The sequence below is a fragment of the Gavialis gangeticus genome, unplaced genomic scaffold (assembly GCF_001723915.1).
Source record: "Gavialis gangeticus isolate Ggan-Ray unplaced genomic scaffold, GavGan_comp1, whole genome shotgun sequence".
NCBI classification, from domain to species: domain Eukaryota; kingdom Metazoa; phylum Chordata; order Crocodylia; family Gavialidae; genus Gavialis; species Gavialis gangeticus.
The window spans coordinates 35,934,569-35,952,164 of NW_017728998.1; the positions used below are offsets into that span (position 1 = coordinate 35,934,569).

The 17,596-nt window shown below is 40.0% G+C and overlaps 1 protein-coding gene across 6 annotated transcripts in view; it reads left to right on the forward strand.

Annotated features, from left to right (window-relative positions):
• The window catches only part of CHD9 (chromodomain helicase DNA binding protein 9), a 214,656-nt gene extending 204,681 nt beyond the window's left edge, over positions 1 to 9,975 (forward strand). For all 6 annotated transcript variants that reach the window (XM_019505708.1, XM_019505710.1, XM_019505711.1 and 3 more), the window contains 2 exons: positions 4,478 to 4,582; positions 6,551 to 9,975. In XM_019505708.1, the coding sequence (XP_019361253.1) occupies positions 4,478 to 4,582; positions 6,551 to 7,414 (969 nt within the window). In that variant the 3' untranslated portion in view covers positions 7,415 to 9,975. The remainder of the gene's footprint in view (positions 1 to 4,477; positions 4,583 to 6,550) is intronic.
• Positions 9,976 to 17,596: the final 7,621 nt, after the last annotated feature.

Below are 17,596 nucleotides of genomic sequence, written 5' to 3' on the forward strand. Positions count from 1 at the left end.
GAGGGGGAGGGGTGGGTAGGTGGGTACAGAGCACCACCACCCTGCACCACTGCCGTCTCCCAGGGGGGAGGGGAGGGGACCTTGCCCCGCTGTCCCCTCCATCCTCCTTGGCCAGCGCCCTGTGCCACTGCCTGCAGGGAACAGGGCCACAGAGGGTGAGTCCACTGGTGCTGGCCTCACTCCTGCTGTAGCCGCTGTAAGCAGTACCCTGCCATCATGGTGGCATTCTGCCACACCGGCATCACCGCCTTCTGTCCAGAATGCTCTTGGAGCACTCTGATAAGTTGTTTCAGACAACCAATCAGAATGCAGATAAAGTATTACAGACAGACAGACTAAGGGTTTTATAATATTAGAATAATGAATTACCCTTTCTGGAAAGGTGTTATGTCATCCCTGCCAGACATGACTTAACAAAGACAAATGTAATGCTTTTAGAATGGATTGAGTTAAGTTGGAAAAGTTTTCATATCACAAATATTTAATACTTTTAAGGAAAACATGCACATTTCCATAAAATGAATTTATTAGAAGCTTGTCTAGTCCTGCTGCCTCCTGCTTTGGTTAAAAATAAGAGAAAATTAGTTTTTGTGTAGGCTCCCTAGATCCAAGTACTCCTGTCTGGATGCAGAAATCCTTGTGATTTGAACAGCCTATCATTAAACAGGCCGTGTCACTCGCACAAAAGAATGTAGGTAGAATTTGAGATGGTTACAGCCTTCTAGGAGCATGTAGGGGAAACTGTTAGACTTGAGCAGTATGCTGGGCTGGAATGGGCTGGATGAGGCAGCAAGCAACTGCAAGAATTGGGGTTGAGGAAAAAAGCCCACTCCAACTCAAGAGGTGCAAGTATCCATTCTCCAGTCAGTGGTGCTTTTGCAGCTGCCCCAGGGCAGCTCTGCCTATTCCAACACAGCACGTTCTCCTCTTGCCCAGCTAGACATTTTACAGTATTCTAGTATTATAAAAGCCTTTGTTTGTCTGTAAGGCTTTATTCGCACTCTGATTGGTTATCTGAAACAAGCAATCAGAGTGCTCAATGAGCATTCCAGACAGGGGGGGAGGGTGGCAGAGCGGGGGGGGGGGCAAGGCAAGGCCAGTGCCACTGGCCTCGCCTACCCTTGACCCTGCTCCCTGGAAGCAATGGCAACAGCCAGGGGAAAGGAAGAGTGGGCCCAGCCAGGGCTGACGCATCGAGGAGGGGGAGAGGGGAGGAGCAGGCCTAGGCCCAGCGGAGCGGGGAACAGGGCCAAACCCCAAGTAGCAGGGGGGAAAGCGGAGAACCTGCCCAGACAAGGATGGAGTGGACACAGGGCTCCATCCTCACCCATCATTCTTGACAGGCAATTTGCTAGTAATTAAAGATTTCTTTTAGCTGGTGAATGGTCTTCTTAGGCTAGAAGGTATAAAAGAGAAGGCACAAGGCAGTTTTAAAATTGTAAAATCATATGACCCCTTCTCAAGAGCCAATGCTTTTTAAGTTTTGGGGTGCTTTCAATTAGTGGTTTCTATTTTTAAAATTAAAGTATTTATGTACAACTGCAGTTATATTGCAGTTATATTGCACTTTTCCTGTAGAAGAAACTCAAGGATATTATAGACTATGTATAGAAACTTTTTCTCCTAACACTGCAGTCTAACAACTGCCTAAAGTTACTAGAAGCATTGATCAGCTGTTCTTAAGATAGAAAAAGAATGCCCTACCTGACTGAAATCAATTTTAGGTAGACTGTGGTTACCCAAGTAGAATTTGGCTAGGACCAGTTTACACTTCTACTTCTATAAATATTGCTAGAGCATGACTGGTCAAGATGCTAATTTTAAATATCACTTCATCTGAAAGTTGTAATCATTTAGCATTAGGAGACCCCTATGTTGTTGCTGCTTCAGTGCTGCCTGGCAGAGACCAAGGAGCACCATTCACTAGCCCTTTGGGTGTCACCTGTCAAAAGAATAACCCATCATAGCTCTTTTAATATCTCTTATCAAGTGTGTACTTTAATCAAAGACAGATAAGTCCAAGAGGAAGATTAAGCAAAATAGGGAAGTGCGTTAGCAGTTGATTCTATAATTATGACTGTGTTGAGATGCAAATTTACAGCATGACATATCCTTTTGTTTTGCTCTCCTAATTTGTCACATTTTTTCAGAAGGTTTCATTCTCTGTCTTAGCAAAAAGATTGCACAGTTTTGCAAAAGAAACACTTTAAAATAATATTCCCCTTGAAACTTTGCCTGGTTTTACACACATTTTTTTAATAGTTCTCAGTCAGCACCCATGGTCCCCCCACACTCTAGATATGGTGCATAATTCCTGGTTCCATTTCAGGCACACTTTGAAAAAAAATTCATTAATCAAACAGGTTGTTGTGCACCAATACAACATTGACTGCTGCAGTAGCTTAAATGGGACGTGATTTGCTTTCAAACTGCCACATTCATTTCTGGTTTACCATTATATTCCTTACAAGTGAAGTGTTTAAGGCTGTGTAGTAGAGTAACAGGAGACTGTACTGGGGAGAGCCAAACAAAAATGTAGCTGTGTAAGAAGATTAATCAGAGCCTGGGAAAGGTATGAAGAAACTAAACTGGGCTTTTGGGAAAGCAAATGACAATATGCAAGGTGACTATAATGAGACCTTGGGGTTAGAGCAGTGATGAGCATTGCTGTGGATCTGAGGTTCAGCTGTGTACCTCAGTTCTGTAGGGAGACCTTTAAGAGGTTTTGTGTCAAAACATGTTGCAACAGAGAGCCTGGGGGTCCTTGTTTCTCTAAGATAATAGCTCAGCCAGGGAACACTGCAGGCTAAGCAGCAGCTGCAGGTCTCCAGGGCAACAAGCTTAATGGAATAATTAGCAGGAACCTATAGGCGATCAGCTGACCAGAAGTAGGCAGGGCCCTGGGAACATACAAGCCCAAGGCTGGGGCTGGCAAGGGAGTCTCCCCTTGGCAGCTGCAGGGGACTATTTGATGTCCTCAGGTACACAGTGGTGCCCGCTGATAGCTGTAGGCTGCCATCAGATGGTGGCCGGCAGTGCATGAAGGCCTCCGGACCCCGTGTGGGGTTCCAGAGACAGTCCAGAAGTAGCCACCCTGGCAGGGGGCAGATCCAAGCTGGCCACCTCTGCTGCTGCGGTTGGCAACCAGCGCTTGATGACATCAACTAATAAAACGTGGATAGGGAAGTCTTCTTGATGCTTGGCATTCGCCGGTCGTCTTTGCGGTTAAAAGGCTAAAAGTTTAAAAGGTTAAAGGCTTAAAACCGCGGGGGCGGGGGGCGCCACTGGGGAGGGCGACCAGCGCCTTAAAAACATGACCACTTTGCTGCCTGCAGAAATAGTGGGGCTCTGTTATGTTGTAGCCCAGGGGATTATGTTTACACTACCTTTAAGCCAGTGGTTTGGGTTGGGACTATAAAGAGCAGTTTATGGAGATCCCATTAGTGCCTTTGGGGCACACAATAGCCATGAGCCCTGCCAGAGGCAGGCTTAAGGCCTGAGCTATTGTTGAGCCCAGAGAGAGGTGGACTGCAAGGGTACAGTGAGACAGGGACCTGACTATTCCAACTTTTCTCTTCATCCCCTTTCTGATTCTCTTAGGTCTCCATTCAGCAGCAAAATTGGGAGCCAAGTAAGCTGATGACCTGTGTTAGAGGGTTAAGAGTTATGTGGAGGTTAGGGAAGTAAGAATTTTAAAATGGGGCTTGTATTGGAAGGTACATGGAACATCTCTTCTCTCTGCTGCTTCCATTCAGGCCTGGCCAAGGCCAAGTTCTGATGCTTCTACCCCTCTCTATTGCATAGAGTTAAAACAGGGGAGGAGAGATGATGACAGGAATTTGGGGAGACTTATATGCATATTCCTTTGCTTTTTGCATTGGTGGAAATCTTTCAAGTACATGCTGTCTAGCAAACTTAACTCAGTCTTATTTTGTGAGAAAATACAAGAAGAGAAAGTTCATTTTGCCAGAAATGGCACTTCTTTTTAGACAATAAGTAGTGTGTGCTGAAAAGAGTATTCAGGCTTTAGCAAGCAGCAAGAATGACAGAATAGCATTGATTCACCCAGCAAAAAATAAACATTTAAAAAAACAAAACTAGAATATGAACTTTCTTTTAAAAGTTCTGACTGCTATTATTCATGTGTTCTTTATCAGGACAACACTATTCCATTTCAGCAGTCACACAAAATAAATCCTGGCATTTATACTAAATCTTACATTATTCAGATTGTCAGATATTGAAGTTGCTGTGTGAAAGTGTGATGGCCACTGACGTGTACAAATTAAAAGTATGTATTTTAGTATATTATGACAGAAAGAAATGATAAATGTGACTTGCTGCTTTGCTTTTTAATGCTGTTAGATGATATTTTAATTTTTTTGAAAATATGCTAATGAAATTATGGTATAAAAGCAGGAGAATCCAGCATAACCCAAGGTGTGTTTCTTGACAAATGTAACCTTTTAACTTTTAGGTGGGAGGTGCCTTTGCCCCACCACTGAAGGATTTATGCAGATTCTTAAAAGAAAATCCAGAATATGGAGTAGCTCCTGAGTGGGGAGAGGTTGTAAAACAATCTGTGAGTATTTACAGAGTTCAAATTATCATGATCTATGATATGAAGTCTTGTGGTTTTTAAGATATAATATAAATACAGTGGGAGAGACAGATATCAGTTTCAGTTTTACAGTTTGGCAGCTGTTTCATGCAGATTTTGAGGCTCTCAGAAAAGCTTCTCTTTATCAGCTAATAGTGAAAAATCAGATTTATTCTTCATATACCACAATGATGATTTTAATTGCACTTTCAAAAAAAAGTTACTTGCCCAAGAAAAATGAAAAACTTGATTTAAGGGCTACTGGTCAAACTTGCAAACAAAATATTAAAATAGCTGTGGTGGTGTTGTAGTTGTATAGTGTTATTTTATTAATTATTAATAATATTTTAGGCCAAAATTTTATATTACGTTTAAGGAGATTCCAGTAGGGGGATGACATTAATGTATTGAAAAATTGTGATCAAGTCATCATGTATCTTCCCTTGTTCAGTTAAATGAATATAATACTATTATGGAGTGGCCTGACTTTAAAAGTAGGGATAGCAAAGTTTTCAAAAACACCAAAGTCTGCTTCTCAAAAATGACATTTGTATGTTTTGCAAAATATATCATAGATTTCTAAATCACATAAACCAATTTTAAAACTTTACTGTTTTTTATGGCTTCTGTCTCCTTCTGTGTGTGCTGTTTTGGAGAAGTTTGTCCTGCTTCAGTATCATTATTGCAATCCTGTTTGGTGCTCTGCTGTATGAGATACCAGCCAAAAGTGTGACGGAAGAAACTGGATTCCCCTTTTCCAGTGACTCAATTGGATAGTTTTTCTCTAGGCTAGGTTTAATGAACTTCAAGACTATATTTCAAATTCTTACATAAAACACACAGATTTGTGATAATGATTTAAGCAGCCATTTAAACTTTGCCCATTTGTTTGATTAGTAAGCAGATTGGTAGAAAAGAATAATCTAAGATGTGTTTGTTTCAACAACAAAACCACAAATTCTGTAATTTACAAAAAAATGACTTAAAATTTAGATTAAAATAACAAAATTTGAGGGCTTCTCTTCACTACATTGATATGGAAAGTGTCACTCACTTAATACAGTTCTTACCTTAAGACTCAAGAAGTTTGGATTTTCATTATTAAAATTACTATATTACTGACGCTTCTGCCATTTTAGATGTTTTGAGAGAAGTTACTTTGCACAAAAAGCTCTGAAAACAGTGCTATGAGTCCACTTCACTTACATTACCTGAGACGTAATAGAAGTGATTTTTTGTTGTCTTTATGGTAATTTCAAGGTAGAACTGAATTTTAAAGGGAACATTAACGTGCAGTTAGAGTTCTTTATTATCACTAGACAGAACTTAGAGAGTTATAGCAAAACCCTCCCCTAACATTTCAGTTTATTTGGGCTTGTCTCTGGTATCTTGTGAGAATATAACAAGATAAAATGCAGCTAGATAAAACAAGGCAAAATAGACACTAACAAGTATTAATCAAGTGTTACATGTTATTGTTCTACACACAACTCACACTTTTTCCCATTAGTCAGTCAAGCTGTTATCTTTGTAATCAATTACAAGTATACTTGTAAGTAAATAATTGTAATATGGAAATTACAGTAACATACATTGAAAATTTCCAGAATGAAACTACATATTAAATCTTGAATTTTGATGGCTTCTGTATTTTCCTGTAGGCCTGGAAACATGATCCTCTGTGCTTTCAGAAAGTACCCATCAAGTCAGTAAGGCTCTACATGGGAGCAGAGGGGACTGGCTGTGAGGTCTCATTGCAGGATTTGGGCTATGAATAACTTTGGGAGCACATACCAGTTGCAAATCTACCTAATAAATTATACTGCTGTGCTAAATTCAGTTAATAGAAAAGTGCTTGGAACAGTTTTTATTTATTTTTTTACCATTGTATCTTTATCTTTGTGTTATGGCATTAAATTTTCAGATTAATTTAGAATGTTTGTGTTTCAGGGGTTTCTTCCGGAAGGTATGTTCGATCGTATTCTCACTGGGCCTGTAGTGCGAGAAGAAGTAAGCAGGAGGGGAAGGCGGCCTAAAAGCGAGATTGCCAAGGCAACAGCAGCAGCAGCAGCTACAACAGCAACAAATATATCTGTCAACCCTTTCCTAGCCAATGGATTACTTCCAGGAGTGGATCTATCTACTCTTCAGGCCTTGCAACAAAACCTGCAAAACTTACAATCACTGCAAGTAACTGCAGGATTAATGGGAATGCCTGCTGGCCTAACTACTGGAGGAGAAGCTAAGAACATGGCTGCTATGTTCCCCATGCTACTGTCAGGGATGGCTGGATTACCAAACTTGCTGGGTATGGGAGGACTTCTAACTAAATCTACAGAATCTGTGTCAGAGGATAAAAAGGGAAGTGACTCAAAGGAGGCAGATGGCAAGAAAGAAAGGACAGAAAGCCAAAACAAAGATAATTGTGGAGAAAACTCTGTATCAAGCTCTCCTTCAACATCCTCTGCTGCTGCAGCTGCCAACCCATTAGCTCTTAACCCCTTACTTTTGTCCAATATACTTTACCCAGGGATGCTTCTCACTCCAGGCCTTAATCTCCATATCCCAGCTTTGTCCCAATCTAATATTTTTGATGTACAGAACAGTGAAAACAATGACACAGGCTCAGCCAAGCCTACAGAGGAAAAGGAGGAAAATTCTAGGATTAGAGATCAGGAAGACAAAGGGGGAACAGAGCCAAACTCTCATAATGAAAACAGCACAGATGAGGGTTCAGAGAAAGCAGATGCTTCATCTGGATCTGATAGTACATCGTCTTCATCTGAGGATTCAGATTCTAGTGATGAAGACTGACCCCAGACTCCGCACTTAAATTATGAACTGATTTTGAATTTATTCTTTAATTATTTCATTGTAAATAACCCAGTGTTGAGTGCATCAATGATTTGCTGACCGAACATTTCAGTATTTGTTTAGAAGTGCAAACTGCTTTCAGAGACTTTTTGCATGTAATATTTCTTGAAGTTCATAAGTTTCTGAACTTGTATGTACTATCAAATACACAATGGTGTAAAATTACAACAAAAGGCATTATAATTTTGTTGGGGGGTTAATTTTATGAAAATAATGCTCAGTAAGAGCTGTATATTTAATATATTTGCAGTGAACACAGAATACTTTATGCATATTATTGATTTAATTTGAATATAGTTTTACAGCCTCCTTGACACTTATAATTTACAGATCAAAACTCAGCAATAATTTGGGCAGCTAATGAATGTCATGAAAGCTGTAGAATCTACATCACCATCCATTGCTTTAATTACATGAAAATGCTCTAGTGTTGTGATGCACTGCTGTTTCCAATTCAGGTACAAGTGTGTTTTTAAAAAAAAAAAAAAAAAGAAATTTTTTCCCAATCAGCCAATTAAACTGGCTACCTGTTACCTCAGCTGAGTTAGTTTAGGAAGTTTACATTGGTTTCTATACTTGTTTTCAGGTTTTGTTTTGTTTTTAAACACATCCTGTAAGAGATCATGTTAATCTGGTGAGAGAGATGACCATTTTTGTTCATTACTAGTGTTCTCTTGATAACAGTAAAGGGAAGTTAACACAAAAATGGTCCTCTCTCTTCCTACTTGGCACCATATAGATCTATTTAGTTTATACCTTGCAAAGTTTTGGGCTCCCTCCACAGAAACAAAATTTCCCAGTTGAGGAGTAGTATCCCCAAGACTCAGAAAAGGCAAACTATTGTAAAGTGCCGCTGAAAAGACCTTTCAACACTGCATAATTCATGTAAAAATTGTTTGTTTGCTTTGTTTGTGTAGATTTCTATTTGTGTTTTATGTCATAAAACCTCCTCAAATTACCAGATGATAATGGTAAAGAAAAATATAGATGGTTTTTAACTCTTTTTGAGTTTTAACATCTTTACAGATTAAAATCTGACTAAATATAAAATATAACCCAAAATCATTGGTAGGGTATCAGTTCATATATTATGCTGAGTCGCCCACTAAGAAAAAGCACTTTGAATAGTAAAGAAAGACAAGTTATTCATGGAAACCATAGTAACGGCGCATAAGACGTCTGTTTAAATCCAAATCCTTAGAACACTTTACTATATCAAATCTATCTAATATTTGATGTGTGATACAATTCCTCCTTCTTCTGAAGCTGCTATTACTCTGACATGGTAGACGCCTAGATTCTTTCTTATGTATGTTTTAAACTGACTGAGATTTCAGTTTACTCTAGTTATTTCATTTGTAGTCAAGGACGGACAAGTGTTCAGAGAGAATAGATCCAGGTACTAGAAGAATAATGGAAGAAGCTTTTCAAAGGGATGAATTTAAAAAAAACTGTATATTTTGATATAGTTCTGTTGCTTGCTTGTACAGTAAACAAAACTGTGTTGTTTTTTTACCAAGAACTTTACCAATAAAATATAAGTTTCTATGTGCAAAATAAATAACCCCATGAATAGAAGCAGTATTACAATTATACAAATACCATTTGAATTGTGCTGGTTACTGTATTTTCCCACAAATACTATTTTGATTTTTTGGCCCTTCATACAGTGTCTTAGCAATAGTGAAAATTAAAACCTGCCAAGAGAAGGGGGTAGCAGTTCTTCATCATGGAAGGATGTATTGCATATTTAATATTTTTGCCCTTTTGTAATATAGCACTTCTGTTTAACTAGAATGCATATACAAGATAGCCAAAGTTTTGCAAACACAATTATTAGTTTGTTGATGGAGCATTTCAGCAACACCATCATTTCCCACCCTTACCCCACAAAATAAATCCTTAATCTTGTGGCTAAAACCTAATTTATATCAGATTTATGAAATAAAGTATTTTCCTAATCATGGTCAAGTGCATTTGGTTACCATTCTAGTGATGCTCTTTCTATGTAATAAGGCAATTACAGTTCCAAATAAGGCTGGTATAGACTTGAACATAATATATTGGGTTTATTTTTAATCAGTATCAATTGGAAGAGGAAAATACATCCCACAGTGAACTAAAAATATGGGAATATGGTTGTATAAAGTTAAGGGTTATAAGGAAACCTCGGTAGAACTACACTAATACTGAAGTTACAGTTGAAAGGATATCCAAGGTGACGATAAAGTGTGTGTTGGTAGTTACTAAAAGAACTTTAGCTGTTATTGCCTTGTATTTCTATCCCTTGTTTCACGCTTCATGATCCAAGTCTCAGTCCAGTTTTTCTTTTGGACATTTGCAATATTTGCCAGTTGTTTTCTGTGTAGTCTGAATTTGCTTTCTGTAGTTGAACAAGCGTCTTAAAAAGTCATTTGTAATTTATTGAATTACTTTCTATGATGTTCTATAGAGCAAATGGAAGTTTAATTATTTTTTATTAAACATATTCTTTGACTACCCACGATGTCGGCCTTGATGTATGAAAATAATTTTATTTGTACACAGATTAAATTTAAACCTTTGATCAGGGTAAGTAAAGCTGTAACGAAAATACCAATACATAGGAAGACTGAAGTTGTTAAGAAGTCAGGATAACAATTTTTCTAGTGTGACTGGAAAATTGACTCACTTTGACATTAAATTGTTAATAAAACTACTTATAATATTGTTTCATAGTAAAATATTAGGACAGAAGATTTACATGACTGGGATACATCTATGTGTTTGCCAGACTGTTTCCTTTTCAAATACTACATAACCTTTTAAATGCTTATTTAAGTCTGTTCTTCTGAACATCCCTAGTTGCTTGGTGCCGCCTTGTTTGAGTCTGTTAATCACTTGTATAGGTCAGTAGCATCCCTCTTAGCCCTCCACATTTGAATTCTGTCTTCAGAACTTGATAGTGCTTTTTCAGTTTCTTCTTTTGTAAATGCATCTGTACATACCTAATTTACTTAACTTCTCCTTGTCATGTTTTTATCTTGGAGATCTCACTGCAGTTCTAATAGTTTTATGTTTGTTTCAAAGGTTCTTGTTAGAAAACATATTTAAAAGGTAGACCAAAAAAAATGGAAAATCTTACATGATTTTAGCCTTAGTATCTTGGGATATAATCCTATTACATCTCACAAAGTAAAGAAAATGAGATTATTTCTAAAAAAAATAATTAAAAAAATAGAGGTGCTATAGGGAATAGTGTTAGTGTTTGAGACCTGAACTGAACCAGTATCTAGGTATGGTGTTAATTTCTAAGAAGTAATGTGAGTAAGATGACATTAATATTAGTGGCATTAAAGATTCAATAGTACTTTCTTAATAAAAGATGAGGTTCTAAACCTACTGCCCTGAATTCTGCCTTCAACATAAGATGTTCTATTCTGTCTAGCTAAGTTTCTCCTGTAGTATTGGTTACAGTACTCTTCATATTTTGCTCTAAACTATCATGTAGCAGCATTGTACACTTGTCAAAAAAAGACCTTGCTGTTGGTTGCACTTAAAAGATGAAACACTATCTGTATACAGCTTTTAACTCTGTTTAGAATTGTGAAATGTAATGCATGATACAAGTTTTTGTACTGTAAAGATGATGGTGAGTATTAAACGTTTGTCTACATTAGGAATATTTGAACTGGTAAGGCTATGCCAATAGTAGACCACAGTATAGATAAAGTGCGCTCTTTAGTGACACAGTTTACCCTATCTCATTTTTTACTCAGTATGTGCGAGGGTGTTTCATAAAGTAATGGCAGTATTTTTTTAAACAACTGTTTTGTGTGCATTGAATGAGGAAACTAAACAGTAGCAGGGAATGCTGATGGCAGCATTGCTAAACATATACCCATCATTTATGACTCTAGAGAAGTGATGTGATGCAGTAAATGATCATCACACACAAAATGGTTTTCCATCAAAATTGCCTTTACTTTCTGAAACACCCTTGTACACTGATGGTTTCAATGGTATTAGCTATGCAGAAAAATAATCCCTAATTGTGGATGAGATTTTGCTATGCGGGAAAATCAGATTTGTACTTCAGATTTGTTGCAAACATAGTGACAGTATTATAGCAAGTAGATGTCCTTTACAGCACTCTTCAAGAGAAAGGGCAATAAAAAAGATATTGGATATCTCAAAATAGTAGTAGTATCAGATTAAAATGCATTCTCCAATCAAAATTTTATAACTTTTCTAATTTTGCTTAAACTGTAAATAAAGTATTATTCTGGGTAAATTTCAGATTCCAATAAGAGATTCCTGGTATTTAAATGTTTCTAGTGAAACAGGTGTCAATGAAAGTTTATCTTGGGAACCATAAACTAGTATATTCCAGCTTCAAACACAAATGGATACAAGTATAGTTTATATCTACTCTGAAGTATAGGATGATATGCTGATGTTAAGTCTTCAATGGAAATGCAAGAATTACAAAGACAAAACCTCACAAAAGTTTGCAAAGACATTTTTTTTGAGACAGTCTTGGAATTCAGCATACTTGAGTCAAAAGGGATAATAACTTGGATAAGAAGACAAAATAAAGCCATATGGAGAAATATTATGTGGTATATGCCTTTCACTGGGTGGGTTGCAATGGCAGAGTAGGAAGAAAGAGTTGGAGCCAGAGAGCATTGTACTCCAAGCATTCTTCCCCTTCCCTACCCCAATAGTCCCCCACCAGGCTGCTGTTTGGACTATGCAGGAGTCAGCTTTTACAACATTATGGCTGCCAGTAGGACTTTCATATGAAGGTCTCCTTAGCAGATTACATGTTGAAAACTTTTACTTGGGTGTTTTAAAAGGAATAGACTGAAACATAAAATCTTTCCATTAACCTCTGTTCTTCATTCAGTCATGCACTGAATTCCATGAATAAAGACCATGATTTCTTTTCCTCTTGGAACCAGAGCTGACCCAAGCAAGGTGTGGGGCCCTGGCCCCGCTCCGATCCCACGGGCCTGGATTTGAAGAAGCTGCTGCCACCATCAGCAGTGGCATTTGGGGATAGGGGTAGTAAGCAGCTGGACATGGAGCTGGTGCTCCGCTCCGCAGGGCTCCCCAAAGGGGCAGTCACCCCGATTCACACCCCCTCTCCCCCCCGGTATGGCCCTGCTTGGAACAAAATCTTACTCAGCTCTTCAAAACATGCCTGTGTTGTTAAGAATGCAAATATGCTAAGGTGACAGGCAGAGACTCAACCAAAGAATTTTTTTATAGTTTTGTTGAAGTTACTGAGCTGGTAGCTTATCCTAGTGAAGGGTCTGCCTGTAGAAAATATTGTTTAATTATGTGTTTCAAAGGTAGGAAAAGAATTAAAATACTAACCCTTGGGGGAAAAGAAAGCATTTCCATCTAGACTTAAATGTAAACAATTAGGAACCCTCTGCTCAAAATGAGTTGGGCTGAGCAATAAAAGTTGTGTATATTAATACCTCCATTCAAAAATTTTTGTTCCCTCAGATTACTGTGTTTTGGTTTCTGTAATCTGTTGGATAAACATTCCTGAAATACTGTGGACTCTATTTTCAGTTGATTTAATCACTGATAGGTAAAATCACTGCTGCCAGAGCATCAAGCTATGCTTCTTAGAATGAGTCAGAAACTGTGTATGACTTCACTTACCAAGAAGCAAGTTTTAAAAAAATAAGACTGACAGACACCACTCTTCTCTCCTTGTGTTGACTTGTCTTTGTCCTAGTCCTAGAATCAGAGAGCCCGTTCCTCAATCTTTTAATTTTCTTGAATTCTTCCAGATGGAAAGAAAATGCATGAAGTGGGAGAAGAAAGAGATACAAGAAGGAACAGATATTCTTGGTCACATGTTCCAGGTGCAACAGTTAATTCTCTGACATGACTTGGTTCCCTGCCTCTTGCCCATTCACCTTTGATCAGGCATCAAAGGTGCAAAACCCTCATGTAAGTGAACCAGATATGGTCTGCTTTGGGCCTCCCTCTTCCTACTACCTTTATTTTTTTATATATAAATAAGTGAGGGAGACTGTTTTAAATAATTCATTGGACCTTTTTTGTCAAGGTTTAGGAGTCTTTTGGGGTAGGGCACTTGTTTCCACCAATACCTGCTAACTGGCTGCCTCACCTCAGGCTTTGTTCCTGATGAAAGCTGAATGCAGGACAATTTTGATTTACTGCTGTGCAGTTTGTTTCCTGCTGTTTCATCTCTGCTGTTCCTGTTCTAGCAAAATAAGTTAGAGATCAGTTCTGTCCTTCCGCGAACAGCTTTTAGTTTAGTTGTGTTTAATGCCAGCAGCAGAAAAAAAGCTATTTCGGAGGGTCCTCTGTACCACATCCTTTTGCATACCACAACTCTTCCCCCTAACAGAAGTCTAGTCTGAAAAGGTATTTGTTATACATCCAGTTGGTTTACAAGGTAGTGGCCATAACTTCAGATTCTACCCTTCATTTGGACACTCTCCTTGTCGTGGTGTACTAGGACTTGACCCATCTCCCTGGGCAAAAATTTTGAGATGCCCTTGAGCATCAAGCCTGCCACCCATTCAGCTTACAGACAGACACTGCAATTTCTCCATTATTTCAGCCAATCTGGCTATATCTAGAAGTGGATAACCAGGCAGTTGTGAATTAGTTGTCTTATTTCTCTTCAGAACAACTTGTGATAACATTTGGTGCATCTCCGCAAGACACTAAATGTGCAATCGACTAATTCTACTGCACGTTAGTGCATCACGGCAAAAGCCATGCTAATGCACAGTAAAATTAGTCTGCTAAGCATTAACATCACTAAAAAGATGTGTGGCGGTGCTACTGTACAGTTACACTGGTTGCTGCACATCGAGTTAGTATCTGTTATTACTATGGTACCTTTAATGCACATGTAGACAGGCCCATTTCCAGTTAGCTTAAGTCCAATGGGATGTAGATAAATCTAGCAAGAGGTCTGGAATGCAACCTTGTCAGTGAAATTTCACTTTGTTACTGCTGTGTTCAAAAGGTTTGTTTAAACTGAGGAAGTGGAACCCAGAAACAGTATGACACACAAATCCTACTACTCAGTGCTTAGTTACTTACTCCTTTTGAATACTCTTCAACATCATTCCATGTACTCACAAAAGCTCTTTTCAACAAATGTTCAGCAGTAATGCTTCTGAATATTTCAAGGAAGGGGGAAGTATTTGTATTCCAGTACCACTTAGAAGATCCTGTCACAAACCAGGGCTTCACTGATTTAAGTGGTGTCTATATCGGGTATTTTTCCGTAGGCAGTAACACTGGTAGCAGAAGTTTGTTGTTCACAAGATCTGTGATAGAACTGAAAAGTGAAGGAGAGGTGGCAGAAAGAAGCTGCGTAGAGTTAATATGTTAAAAGATATTTATTTTAAGCTGATTTCGAACTGAATAACTGAACTTCCGATAACATAAAAGCAAGTTATTTTGTCAATGGATTTAACTTCTTCATGATGGGAAACAAAATTTAATGAATTATGTATAAAATTTTTCTTTGTTGAAAGCCTGATCTGAACATGCAGTACTAAATATTTTTAAATACCTAAAACCAATAGGATTAGGGCTGTAAATGGAAGTTTAATCATTTGGAGCAGGAGTGCTCAATCTCTGGCCCGTGAGTCAGACGTAGCCCATGGAGCCATCGTATCTGGCCCACGGACCTGTCCGTGGGGTGGGAAATTTCATGACAGGGGAGCAGTGGCCATTAATACAGACACCCTCACCTTGCCAAATTCCCAATCCCCAAACTCTGCACTGCACTGCAGCTCACAGCTGATCCATGACCCCTCCACATCTGGATTGGTGGATTGGGTCGAGACCATACTCTTCTCCCCCCACCCCCGTTTGTGGCTAAACCATACCCTTTCCATGTCCTCTCCCCACTGCTGGGCCAAGCCCTGCCCCTTTTACTCATGGGGCTGGGATGGAGCCCAGCCATGCCCTCCCCCCTTCCCCACCCCCGTGAAGCCCCCCTTTTCTCTATGAGGCCAAGCAACATGCTCCTGTGTTGCAGGATTATAACTAGGCTGCCCCATACCCCCTCCACATGGCTGGATGGTGCCCACTGGCAGGATCCAGGCCATGGACAGACACAGGGCATTATTCCTGCTGGACTCCCACAAATGTGATCCTTAATAATTTTATCAAAGGTTTTTCCAATAATAGAGGTGAGGCTAACTGGCCTATAGTTACCCGGATCCTCCTTCCTCCCTTTCTTGAAAACAGAGGCCACATTTGCCCTTTTCTAATCCTTTGGGACCTGACTTGAGCATCATGAGTGCTCAAACAACCGTGCCAGTAGTTCTGCTATGACACTGGCCAATTCCTTCAGCTCCCTGGGATGAAGATCATCCGGGCCTGCTGACTTAAACACATCTTGCCCCTCCAAGTGTCCTTTCACTAAGTCAGCACTAACAGTTGGTGGGCTGGTTTCCCTCCTGTGCTCATCTATAATCCAATTGGGAGATATGTCCTGATTCATGTTCAAGAATACAGATGCAAAAAACTCATTGAAGAGCTCAGCCTTGTCCCTCCTATCTGTCACTAATTGCCCTAGTCTGCCTTGTAAGGGTCCTATGTTATCCTGTGCCTTCTTTTTGCTCCCTGTATACCTGTAGGACTTTTTGTTTTTTTGATGAATGTTTGTCACCAGCCTGAGTTCCATTGCTGCTTTGGCCTTTCTAGCTGCCTCCCTGCAAGTGTGAGCCAAGGAGGTATACTTCTCCTTGGTAGCTACCCCCTGCTTCCACAGCCATAGGCCTCTTTCTTTGGCCCTAGTTTTTCCTGGATTTCCCAGTTCAGCCAAGAGAGTTTCTTGGCCCCTTTGCCCCCTTTCATGTGCAATGGGATTGTCTCCTGCACCCGAAGGATCGCTCCTTTTAGGAATGACCACCCTTCCTGGATTCCCATCTTGTCAATGCCCCGATCATCAGTGCCCCACTAATTTTCTGAGCATATTGAAGTTGCCTTTTCTGAAGTCTAGCACTTCTGCCCTGCTGGTTACCTTTCTTGAGCCAGCTTTCCCTTAGATTCATTTCCTACTGATTTTGGCCAAAACTGCCATGGACTTGAATGAACATGATGCTAGTAGGTTTGGAATTACAGATTTGAATCTCAGTAAATTTTAGCAAAAATGGCTGTATTATTTACCTTTCATGCTCTCTTACTTCTACAGTGCCACCTAGTGTTTGCGGAGCAGACTAAAAATGTCACCGGTGCAGATTTTTGGGTTTCAGGTACCTGAATTCCTTCCTTTTCCTTCATTTTTTATTCATAAAATCAGTCATGGCTTTCATAATACGGTTTTAGCTATGAAACTTTATTAGCAGAAAACCAAAAAAAGATGTGGGGATAGTTTATATTTTCCCTCTCAAGAGCCACAGCAGAAGTCTTAACTGTTCTTGACTTCCTGTAACGTTGAGCACAGCGCTGTTGTGTGAACATTTCTTCAATACAGAAGACGGAGAGAAGCTAATTTTTTCTCTTATCTCTGTCATCTGTGCTGAAAGGCACTACTGATTTTTGTCAGAGTCGCGCCTCAGCAGACAGATCCCCCTGTTCATTTCACGGTGCACGGCAAGTACTGGTGCCTTTAAATCACGCTCCAGAAACCGTCTAACTTACCAGGTAGGCTACCATGCTCAGAGACACGGACCCTTCCGCAGGGTGCTGTGGAGGGTGGTGCAGTGCGCAGGCGTGCTGAATAAGAGGGAATAATGAAGTGATATTAATACAAAGCACAAGGAAAGGCGGAGGAACGGGACCTACTGCGGCCGTGGAAAGGGGAAGGGATCCAGCCACTCTCGGTGCTGGGCTCAAGGGAGGCCCACGTGACGCCCGCTTCGGTCCCTTCCGCGCTCATTTGCATACAGCCCCTCCCGCCCTGGCGGCGGCGGCGCGCGCAGGCCGGGGGTGACGTCACAAGGCCGTGGAAGACGCGGAGTCACGCACCGGAATTCCGCCCTATTGGCTGGGGTGGGGACCAACTGCGAGAGCATGCCGGGAGTGACAACCCTATGTCGGGTTTGGGCGCAGGGGAGAGATGGTCTGGACAGTCGTGGAAAACGTAGTGAGCCTGCGTGAAGGGGGGGGGGGGCCTGCTGA